Here is a 12,286-nt window from a genome sequence, read left to right as displayed (position 1 = left end):
TACCTCTGTATACAGAGAGCTCCCCCTAGTGGTGGCTACAGACAGGATCTTATCATGTATCTCTGTGTACAGGGAGCTCCCCCTAGTGGTGGCTGCAGACAGGATATTATCATGTATCTCTGTATACAGGGAGCTCCCCCTAGTGGTGACTGCAGACAGGATCTTATCATGTATCTCTGTATACAGGGAGCTCCCCCTAGTGGTGGCTACAGACAGGATCTTATCATGTATCTCTGTGTACAGGGAGCTCCCCCTAGTGGTGGCTGCAGACAGGATATTATCATGTATCTCTGTATACAGGGAGCTCCCCCTAGTGGTGGCTGCAGACAGGATATTATCATGTATCTCTGTATACAGGGAGCTCCCCCTAGTGGTGACTGCAGACAGGATCTTATGTATCTCTGTATACAGGGAGCTCCCCCTAGTGGTGGCTGCAGACAGGATCTTATCATGTATCTCTGTATAGAGGGAGCTCCCCCTAGTGGTGACTGCAGACAGGATCTTATCATGTACCTCTGTATACAGAGAGCTCCCCCTAGTGGTGGCTACAGACAGGATCTTATCATGTATCTCTGTGTACAGGGAGCTCCCCCTAGTGGTGGCTGCAGACAGGATCTTATCATGTATCTCTGTATAGAGGGAGCTCCCCCTAGTGGTGACTGCAGACAGGATCTTATCATGTACCTCTGTATACAGAGAGCTCCCCCTAGTGGTGGCTACAGACAGGATCTTATCATGTATCTCTGTGTACAGGGAGCTCCCCCTAGTGGTGGCTGCAGACAGGATCTTATCATGTATCTCTGTATAGAGGAAGCTCCCCCTAGTGGTGGCTACAGACAGGATCTTATCATGTATCTCTGTATACAGGGAGCTCCCCCTAGTGGTGACTGCAGACAGGATCTTATCATGTATCTCTGTATAGAGGGAGCTCCCCCTAGTGGTGGCTGCAGACAGGATCTTATCATGTATCTCTGTATACAGGGAGCTCCCCCTAGTGGTGGCTGCAGACAGGATCTTATCATGTATCTCTGTATACAGGGAGCTCCCCCTAGTGGTGGCTGCAGACAGGATCTTATCATGTATCTCTGTATAGAGGGAGCTCCCCCTAGTGGTGGCTACAGACAGGATCTTATCATGTATCTCTGTATACAGGGAGCTCCCCCTAGTGGTGGCTGCAGACAGGATCTTATCATGTATCTCTGTATAGAGGGAGCTCCCCCTAGTGGTGGCTACAGACAGGATCTTATCATGTATCTCTGTATACAGGGAGCTCCCCCTAGTGGTGGCTGCAGACAGGATCTTATCATGTATCTCTGTATACAGGGAGCTCCCCCTAGTGATGACTGCAAACAGGATCTTATGTTTCTCTGTATACAGGGAGCTCCCCCTAGTGGTGGCTGCAGACAGGATCTTATGTATCTCTGTATACAGGGAGCTCCCCCTAGTGGTGTCTGCAGACAGGATCTTATCATGTATCTCTGTATACAGGGAGCTCCCCCTAGTGGTGGCTGCAGACAGGATCTTATCATGTATCTCTGTATAGAGGGAGCTCCCCCTAGTGGTGGCTACAGACAGGATCTTATCATGTATCTCTGTATACAGGGAGCTCCCCCTAGTGGTGGCTGCAGATAGGATCTTATCATGTATCTCTGTATACAGGGAGCTCCCCCTAGTGATGACTGCAAACAGGATCTTATGTTTCTCTGTATACAGGGAGCTCCCCCTAGTGGTGGCTGCAGACAGGACCTTATCATGTATCTCTGTATACAGGGAGCTCCCCCTAGTGGTGACTGCAGACAGGATCTTATCATGTATCTCTGTATACAGGGAGCTCTCCCTAGTGGTGACTGCAGACAGGTTCTTATCATGTATCTCTGTATACAGGGAGCTCCCCCTAGTGGTGGCTGCAGACAGGATCTTATCATGTATCTCTGTATACAGGGAGCTCCCCCTAGTGGTGGCTGCAGACAGGATCTTATCATGTATCTCTGTATACAGGGAGCTCCCCCTAGTGGTGACTGCAGACAGGATCTTATCATGTATCTCTGTGTACAGGGAGCTCCCCCTAGTGGTGGCTGCAGACAGGATCTTATCATGTATCTCTGTATACAGGGAGCTCCCCCTAGTGGTGGCTGCAGACAGGATCTTATCATGTATCTCTGTATACAGGGAGCTCCCCCTAGTGGTGGCTGCAGACAGGATCTTATGTATCTCTGTATACAGGGAGCTCCCCCTAGTGGTGACTGCAGACAGGATCTTATCATGTATCTCTGTATACAGGGAGCTCCCCCTAGTGGTGGCTGCAGACAGGATCTTATCATGTATCTCTGTGTACAGGGAGCTCCCCCTAGTGGTGACTGCAGACAGGACCTTATCATGTATCTCTGTATACAGGGAGCTCCCCCTAGTGGTGGCTGCAGACAGGATCTTATCATGTATCTCTGTATACAGGGAGCTCCCCCTAGTGGTGACTGCAGACAGGATCTTATCATGTATCTCTGTGTACAGGGAGCTCCCCCTAGTGGTGGCTGCAGACAGGATCTTATCATGTATCTCTGTATACAGGGAGCTCCCCCTAGTGGTGGCTGCAGACAGGATCTTATCATGTATCTCTGTATACAGGGAGCTCCCCCTAGTGGTGGCTGCAGACAGGATCTTATGTATCTCTGTATACAGGGAGCTCCCCCTAGTGGTGACTGCAGACAGGATCTTATCATGTATCTCTGTATACAGGGAGCTCCCCCTAGTGGTGGCTGCTGACAGGATCTTATGTATCTCTGTATACAGGGAGCTCCTCCTAGTGGTGGCTGCAGACAGGATCTTATGTATCTCTGTATACAGGGAGCTCTCCCTAGTGGTGACTGCAGACAGGATCTTATCATGTATCTCTGTATACAGGGAGCTCCCCCTAGTGGTGGCTGCAGACAGGATCTTATCATGTATCTCTGTATACAGGGAGCTCCCCCTAGTGGTGGCTGCTGACAGGATCTTATCATGTATCTCTGTATACAGGGAGCTCCCCCTAGTGGTGGCTGCTGACAGGATCTTATCATGTATCTCTGTATACAGGGAGCTCCCCCTAGTGGTGACTGCAGACAGGATCTTATCATGTATCTCTGTATACAGGGAGCTCCCCCTAGTGGTGGCTGCTGACAGGATCTTATCATGTATCTCTGTATACAGGGAGCTCCCCCTAGTGGTGACTGCAGACAGGATCTTATCATGTATCTCTGTATACAGGGAGCTCCTCCTAGTGGTGATTGCAGACAGGATCTTATGTATCTCTGTATACAGGGAGCTCCCCCTAGTGGTGACTGCAGACAGGATCTTATCATGTATCTCTGTATACAGGGAGCTCTCCCTAGTGGTGACTGCAGACAGGATCTTATCATGTATCTCTGTATACAGGGAGCTCTCCCTAGTGGTGGCTGCAGACAGGATCTTATCATGTATCTCTGTATACAGGGAGCTCCCCCTAGTGGTGGCTGCAGACAGGATCTTATCATGTATCTCTGTATACAGGGAGCTCCCCCTAGTGGTGGCTGCAGACAGGATCTTATCATGTATCTCTGTATACAGGGTGCTCCCCCTAGTGGTGGCTGCAGACAGGATCTTATCATGTATCTCTGTATACAGGGAGCTCCCCCTAGTGGTGGCTGCAGACAGGATCTTATCATGTATCTCTGTATACAGGGAGCTCCCCCTAGTGGTGGCTGCAGACAGGATCTTATCATGTATCTCTGTATACAGGGTGCTCCCCCTAGTGGTGGCTGCAGACAGGAGCTTATCATGTATCTCTGTATACAGGGAGCTCCCCCTAGTGGTGGCTGCAGACAGGATCTTATCATGTATCTCTGTACACAGGGAGCTCCCCCTAGTGGTGGCTGCAGACAGGATCTTATGTATCTCTGTACACAGGGAGCTCCCCCTAGTGGTGGCTGCAGACAGGATCTTATCATGTATCTTTGTATACAGGGAGCTCCCCCTAGTGGTGACTGCAGACAGGATCTTATCATGTATATCTGCATACAGGGAGCTCCCCCTAGTGGTGATTGCAGACAGGAGCTTATCATGTATATCTGCATACAGGGAGCTCCCCCTAGTGGTGGCTGCAGACAGAATCTTATCCTGTATCTCTGTATACAGGGAGCTCCCCCTAGTGGTGGCTGCAGACAGAATCTTATCATGTATCTCTGTATACAGGGAGCTCCCCCTAGTGGTGGCTGCACACAGGATCTTATTGTGTATCTCTGTAGACAGGGAGCTCCCCCTAGTGGTGACTGCTGACAGGATCTTATCATGTATCTCTGTATACAGGGAGCTCCCCCTAGTGGTGACTGCTGACAGGATCTTATCATGTATCTCTGTAGACAGGGAGCTCCCCCTAGTGGTGACTGCTGACAGGATCTTATCATGTATCTCTGTATACAGGGAGCTCCCCCTAGTGGTGACTGCTGACAGGATCTTATCATGTATCTCTGTGTACAGGGATCTCCCCCTAGTGGTGACTGCTGACAGGATCTTATCATGTATCTCTGTATACAGGGAGCTCCCCCTATTGGTGGCTGCAGACAGAATCTTATCATGTATCTCTGTATACAGGGAGCTCCCCCTAGTGGTGGCTGCAGACAGGATCTTATCATGTATCTCTGTATACAGGGAGCTCCCCCTAGTGGTCGCTATGAATCAGATGGAGCAATGGCTCGTATAAGGAAACTAATTAGCAGAGACCTTTCTTTTGAGTTTCGGAGATTTATTTGGGGTGTAATTTTTACCTGTAGAGGCGCTGCGGATGAATGTCTTCTTTCTTTATGGTGAGGATTGGCCTTTTCTGTTGGAATATGGCAGGAAATTGACAATGTGTGCCCGTCTTGCTGCTTGCAGGCTATGACCTGGATAAACACAGGACACAATTATTGCTGCGTTATACGACTTCAGTTGTTAGAATTCTTGCACTAATCTCATTAGAAGCTCAGGCTGCTGTTCTCCCTTTCCCCCATGCTTTACACTGCAGTCAGTGTGAGCTGATGTTCTGCCCTTTGCTCTCACCTCTTCTTTGGAAATTGTGTTTCTTGACTTTCTGTCCTTGCTGGGGGTTTTCGTAGTTCTCCTCAAGGTCTCTGAGTCTGTGAGGGATCTCTGCCTGCTTGATTCCTGCACACAAACATCCCGGAGATTATAAATGGCGCCATCCTCCCTCCCGCAGTGACGGCGATCCATAAGTTAAAAGCGTTAATGTCAGGATTACTGGGAGGGCAAAAAGGGGCAAGTGATTGTGGGCTCCGCCGTCCCATCATCAGGGACTATGTGAGACCTCGATGCATCAACTACGGTTGTTCAAACAGTCCGGTATATTATTTATTCACTGTATGGCAGTATTATTTGTATGCGGTTTGTGATGCTGTTATTATTTTTGCAGTTTTGCAGGGTCTGATGATGATAATACGACTACATTGTACAAAAGTATCATCAGACACTGCCAAAATAATAACAGCATCACAAAACCACATACAAGTAATACCGCCATAGAGTGAATAAATAATACCACTACAAAATAAAACTACCACTGTTCAATAAATTGCAGCATACAGCCATCATAAGCCGCCTGAAGAATATCACTGCCCCGTGTGCAAATAATAATCGCCATAGAGTAAGGAATGAATACCGACATCACATGTACAAATAATGGCTCCATACACTCTGCTATCAATATGACTGCATTGTACATACGTAATAGAGTGTATGGTGCCATTATTTGTACATGTGATGGCGGTATTGATTCTTTACTCTATGGTGATTATTTGTACACGGTGCAGTGATGTTCTTCAGGCGGATTATGACGGTTGTATGCTGTAGATGACGGTTGTATGCTGTAGATGACGGTTGTATGATGCAATTTAATATACAGTGGTCGTTTTATTTTGTAGCGGTATTGTTTTTGCCCTGTATGGTGGCATTATTTGTATGTGGCTTTGTGATGCCGTTATTAATTTTTGAAGTGTCTGATGATATTTTTGTACAGTGTAGTTGTATGAATAACAGACTGTATGGTGGTATTATTTGGAAGCAGTTTATCCTGTTCGTTCATTGGTATATTATTTTTCACGATTATACTTTGTTTGCCCAATTTTTTGTACTTGTGCACTACATGGTGGGAATATTCAGCCACTTTATAGCAGTATTATTTGTTAACTACTGTATATGGGATAATATTCAGTTTCTTTATTGCAGCATTATGTCTGCACTCCATGGCGATATTATTATCGTTTATTTACTGTATGGTTTCATTGCTTCATGGTGTTTGTGATATTATTTTTGCACCTTATAATGGTATTATTTGTGCACTGTATGGTGGCAGTAATCGTTATTCGGCAGTATTTCCTGCTCACTGTGTGGTGGGATTATTTCTCTGGTATCAGTTGTATACTCTGGAGCATGATTATTTTATTATTTTTGCATTGTGCGGTGGTATTTTCTGCTATACTGTGTACCGGCGTCTGGTTGCCGTCTCTTACCGCGTCTAAAGCCGGCCCGGTGTGCAGCCGATCTTCGGGATAGGAGCACGGTCTCGTCATTTCTTTTTGCTGTAATAAATGGAGCAGGAATCGTCAGTACCTGAGCGGCTCGGGCTTCGGTGACCAGCGGCAGCCTGAGATTTGCGCTGCAGATCCGTCTATTATGATCATTTTATATCTTATTGCTCCGATGCATCTAGAATAAGTAATGAAGCCGCTCGGCAAAAAGTTCTCCTAAGAAATCTCTTCCCGTTTTGTGTATGCAGCTCCTCTGCAGAGCTCTATATGACTGTGATAACAGTCTCCATGTAGTCAGATGCGGTGTCTACACACAGCGACATCCTGCACATTATCCCCGCCACTAGGGGGCGCCTCACATGCTCCTGTGGGAACTCCAGCAGGTTAGCACAAGGATTGGTGGGTTCTCCGATCTTAAAAGAAAAATATGTAAAGTTACACAAATGGGGACAGAGAGGTCTTAGGAGAGGTCATAGAGGCCGAGGACAAAGAGGCTGCGGACCTAGAGGTCATAGAGGCCGAGGACAAAGAGGCTGCGGACCTAGAGGTCAAAGAGACTGAGGACAAAGAGGCTGCGGACCTAGAGGTCAAAGAGGCTGAGGACAAAGAGGCTGCGGACCTAGAGGTCATAGAGGCCGAGGACAAAGAGGCTGCTGACCTAGAGGTCAAAGAGGCCGAGGATAAAGAGGCTGCGGACCTAGAGGTCAGAGGCCGAGGACAAAGAGGCTGCGGACCTAGAGGTCATAGAGGCCGAGGATAAAGAGACTGCGGACCTAGAGGTCATAGAGGTCCATATCAGCATGGGTTTATGAGAAATCGCTCCTGTCAAACCAATCTAATCAGTTTTTATGAAGAGGTAAGCTATAGGCTGGACCACGGTGAGTCATTGGATGTGGTATATCTCGATTTTTCCAAAGCGTTTGATACCGTGCCGCACAAGAGGTTGGTACACAAAATGAGAATGCTTGGTCTGGGGGAAAATGTGTGTAAATGGGTTAGTAACTGGCTTAGTGATAGAAAGCAGAGGGTGGTTATAAATGGTATAGTCTCTAACTGGGTCGCTGTGACCAGTGGGGTACCGCAGGGGTCAGTATTGGGACCTGTTCTCTTCAACATATTCATTAATGATCTGGTAGAAGGTTTACACAGTAAAATATCGATATTTGCAGATGATACAAAACTATGTAAAGCAGTTAATACAAGAGAAGATAGTATTCTGCTACAGATGGATCTGGATAAGTTGGAAACTTGGGCTGAAAGGTGGCAGATGAGGTTTAACAATGATAAATGTAAGGTTATACACATGGGAAGAAGGAATCAATATCACCATTACACACTGAACGGGAAACCACTGGGTAAATCTGACAGGGAGAAGGACTTGGGGATCCTAGTTAATGATAAACTTACCTGGAGCAGCCAGTGCCAGGCAGCAGCTGTCAAGGCAAACAGGATCATGGGGTGCATTAAAAGAGGTCTGGATACACATGATGAGAGCATTATACTGCCTCTGTACAAATCCCTAGTTAGACCGCACATGGAGTACTGTGTCCAGTTTTGGGCACCGGTGCTCAGGAAGGATATAATGGAACTAGAGAGAGTACAAAGGAGGGCAACAAAATTAATAAAGGGGATGGGAGAACTACAATACCCAGATAGATTAGCGAAATTAGGATTATTTAGTCTAGAAAAAAGACGACTGAGGGGCGATCTAATAACCATGTATAAGTATATAAGGGGACAATACAAATATCTCGCTGAGGATCTGTTTATACCAAGGAAGGTGACGGGCACAAGGGGGCATTCTTTGCGTCTGGAGGAGAGAAGGTTTTTCCACCAACATAGAAGAGGATTCTTTACTGTTAGGGCAGTGAGAATCTGGAATTGCTTGCGTGAGGAGGTGGTGATGGCGAACTCAGTCGAGGGGTTCAAGAGAGGCCTGGATGTCTTCCTGGAGCAGAACAATATTGTATCATACAATTATTAGGTTCTGTAGAAGGACGTAGATCTGGGGATTTATTATGATGGAATATAGGCTGAACTGGATGGACAAATGTCTTTTTTCGGCCTTACTTACTATGTTACTATATGACAAAGAGGCTGCGGACCTAGAGGTCATAGAGGCCGAGGACAAAGAGGCTGCGGACCTAGAGGTCATAGAGGCCGAGGACAAAGAGGCTGCGGACCTAGAGGTCATAGAGGGATGAGGACAAAGAGGCTGCGGACCTAGAGGTCATAGAGGCCAATGACAAAGAGGCTGCAGACCTAGAGGTCATAGAGGCAGAGGACAAAGAGGCTGCGGACCTAGAGGTCATAGAGGCCGACGACAAAGAGGCTTCGGACCTAGAGGTCATAGAGGCCGACGACAAAGAGGCTTCGCACCTAGAGGTCATAGAGGCGGAGGACAAAGAGGCTGCGGACCTAGAGGTCATAGAGGCCGAGGACAAAGATGCTGCGGACCTAGAGGTCAAAGACAAAGAGGCTGCGGACCTAGAGGTCGTAGAGGCCGACGACAAAGAGGCTTCGGACCTAGAGGTCATAGAGGCAGACGACAAAGAGGCTTCGGACCTAGAGGTCATAGAGGCCGAGGACAAAGAGGCTGCGGACCTAGAGGTCATAGAGGGATGAGGACAAAGAGGCTGCGGACCTAGAGGTCATAGAGGCTGAGGACAAAGAGGCTGCGGACCTAGAGGTCACAGAGGCCGAGGACAAAGAGGCTGCGGTCATAGAGGGATGAGGACAAAGAGGCTGCGGACCTAGAGGTCAAAGACAAAGAGGCTGCGGACTTAGAGGTCATAGAGGCCGAGGACAAAGATGCTGCGGACCTAGAGGTCAAAGACAAAGAGGCTGCGGACCTAGAGGTCATAGAGGCCGACGACAAAGAGGCTGCGGACCTAGAGGTCATAGAGGCGGAGGACAAAGAGGCTGCAGAACTAGGGGCCAAGGATAAAGCGGCATCTGGTTGCCGTCTCTTACCGCGTCTAACTCCGGCCCGGTGTGCAGCCGATCTTCGGGATAGGAGAACAGTCTCGTCGCTTCTTTTTGCTGTAATAAATGGAGCAGGAATCGTCAGTACCTGAGCGGCAGCCTGAGATTTCCGCTGCAGATCCGTCTCTTATGATCATTTTATATCTTATTGCTCCGATGCATCTAGAATAAGTAATGAAGCCGCTCGGCAAACAGTTCTCCTAAGAAATCTCTTCCCGTTTTGTGTATGCAGCTCCTCTGCAGAGCTCTATATGACTGTGATAACAGTCTCCATGTAGTCAGATGCTGGAGTCACGAGCCGCGACTCAAGAGGAGACAGAACACATAACAGGTAGATACAGTATGACTACAGGGGTGATTTGTAGTCTGTTACCGCGGAGACCGATAGGTCTGTATAGGAGCTGCGTACACAAATCAAATGTTGCTTTACTTTGATTTTATTCTGGAGCAATAAGCAATCGGGGACTTTTACACCCCGATGTGATACAACAGATCTAATGCCCGGGGCGCTGGAGACGTCTTCCTAGAGAAGATTATGCAGAAATCCAGGACTGTGTGTACAGAGTCCACCGGGGATAATCCACGTCTAACAGTGAGATAAGAGGGGAACGGCCACCATGGCGGTGTCTACACACAGCGACATCCTGCACATTATCCCCGCCACTAGGGGGCGCCTCACCTGCTCCTGCATGTACTGCTGCTCCTGTAGGAACTCCAGCAGGTTAGCACAAGGATTGGTGGGTTCTCCGATCTTAAAAAAAGATATGTAAAGTTACACAAATGGGGACAGAGAGGTCTTAGGAGAGGTCATAAAGGCCGAGGACAAAGAGGTCATACAGGCCAATGACAAAGAAGCTGCAGACCTAGAGGTCATAGAGGCCGAGGACAAGAGGCTGTGGACCTAGAGGTCATAGAGGCCGAGGACAAAGATGATGTAGACCTAGAGGTCATAGAGGCCGAGGACAAGAGGCTGTGGACCTAGAGGTCATAGAGGCCGAGGACAAAGATGATGTAGACCTAGAGGTCATAGAGGCGGAGGACAAAGAGGCTGCAGACCTAGAGGTCATAGAGGCCGAGGACAAGAGGCTGCGGACCTAGAGGTCATAGAGGTGGAGGACAAAGAGGCTGCGGACCTAGAGGTCATAGAGGCGGAGGACAAAGAGGCTGCAGACCTAGAGGTCATAGAGGTGGAGGACAAAGAGGCTGCGGACCTAGAGGTCATAGAGGCGGAGGACAAAGAGGCTGCGGACCTAGAGGTCATAGAGGTGGAGGACAAAGAGGCTGCGGACCTAGAGGTCATAGAGGCCAATGACAAAGAGGCTGCAGACCTAGAGGTCATAGAGGTGGAGGACAAAGAGGCTGCGGACCTAGAGGTCATAGAGGCCAATGACAAAGAGGCTGCAGACCTAGAGGTCATAGAGGTGGAGGACAAAGAGGCTGCGGATCTAGAGGTCATAGAGGTGAAGGACAAAGAGGCTGTGGACCTAGAGGTCATAGAGGCGGAGGACAAAGAGGCTGCAGACCTAGGGGTCATAGAGGTGGAGGACAAAGAGGCTGCGGACCTAGAGGTCATAGAGGCCGAGGACAAAGAGGCTGCAGACCTAGAGGTCATAGAGGTGGAGGACAAAGAGGCTGCGGACCTAGAGGTCATAGAGGCGGAGGACAAAGAGGCTGCAGACCTAGAGGTCATAGAGGTGGAGGACAAAGAGGCTGCGGACCTAGAGGTCATAGAGGCCAATGACAAAGAGGCTGCAGACCTAGAGGTCATAGAGGCGGAGGACAAAGAGGCTGCGGACCTAGAGGTCATAGAGGTGGAGGACAAAGGGGCTGCGGACCTAGAGGTCATAGAGGCCGAGGACAAAGAGGCTGCGGATCTAGAGGTCATAGAGGTGAAGGACAAAGAGGCTGTGGACCTAGAGGTCATAGAGGCGGAGGACAAAGAGGCTGCAGACCTAGGGGTCATAGAGGTGGAGGACAAAGAGGCTGCGGACCTAGAGGTCATAGAGGCCGAGGACAAAGAGGCTGCAGACCTAGGGGTCATAGAGGTGGAGGACAAAGAGGCTGCGGACCTAGAGGTCATAGAGGCCGAGGACAAAGAGGCTGCAGACCTAGAGGTCATAGAGGTGGAGGACAAAGAGGCTGCGGACCTAGAGGTCATAGAGGCCAATGACAAAGAGGCTGCAGACCTAGAGGTCATAGAGGCCGAGGACAAAGAGGCTGCGGACCTAGAGGTCATAGAGGCGGAGGACAAAGAGGCTGCAGACCTAGAGGTCATAGAGGTGGAGGACAAAGAGGCTGCGGACCTAGAGGTCATAGAGGCCGAGGACAAAGAGGCTGCGGATCTAGAGGTCATAGAGGTGAAGGACAAAGAGGCTGCAGACCTAGGGGTCATAGAGGCGGAGGACAAAGAGGCTGCGGACCTAGAGGCCAAGGAAAAAGAGGTCATAGAGGCTGTGGACCTAGTGGTCATAGAGGCGGAGGACAAAGAAGCTGCGGACCTAGAGGCCAAGGACAAAGAGGCTTCAGACCTCGGGGTCATAGAGGTGGAGGACAAAGAGGCTGCGGACCTAGAGGCCGAGGACAAAGGGGTGAAGGACCTAGAGGTCACAGAGGGGGGACACATAAGGGTCACACTAGGGGGCACTTACGGTAACTTTATGGTGGACTTTCTCCCAGGCGTCTGTTATATATTTCTGCCACTCAGCGATGTTTTCTCTGTGTAAGAAACAAGGGATACAACGTAAGACGCGGACCCCGGGGTGAGACCA

At 49.1% G+C, this 12,286-nt stretch overlaps 1 protein-coding gene across 3 annotated transcripts in view; it reads right to left on the bottom strand.

Moving 5' to 3' along the window:
* PLEKHS1 (pleckstrin homology domain containing S1) overlaps positions 1-12,286 on the bottom strand; it is a 43,849-nt gene that overhangs the window by 13,935 nt on the left and 17,628 nt on the right. For 2 of the 3 annotated variants that reach the window (XM_069754342.1, XM_069754343.1), the window contains exons 6-11: positions 12,167-12,233; positions 10,198-10,269; positions 9,507-9,575; positions 6,516-6,584; positions 5,050-5,154; positions 4,776-4,892 (exon numbers count right to left, since the gene is read on the bottom strand). In XM_069754342.1, the coding sequence (XP_069610443.1) occupies positions 4,776-4,892; positions 5,050-5,154; positions 6,516-6,584; positions 9,507-9,575; positions 10,198-10,269; positions 12,167-12,233 (499 nt within the window). The remainder of the gene's footprint in view (positions 1-4,775; positions 4,893-5,049; positions 5,155-6,515; positions 6,585-9,506; positions 9,576-10,197; positions 10,270-12,166; positions 12,234-12,286) is intronic. The other variant, XM_069754344.1, reaches the window with a different exon arrangement.

This window comes from Ranitomeya imitator, chromosome 2, assembly GCF_032444005.1.
Source record: "Ranitomeya imitator isolate aRanImi1 chromosome 2, aRanImi1.pri, whole genome shotgun sequence".
NCBI lineage: Eukaryota > Metazoa > Chordata > Amphibia > Anura > Dendrobatidae > Ranitomeya > Ranitomeya imitator.
Note: the sequence above shows the minus strand (reverse complement) of the source record. Positions and strands in the feature narration are given on the sequence as shown.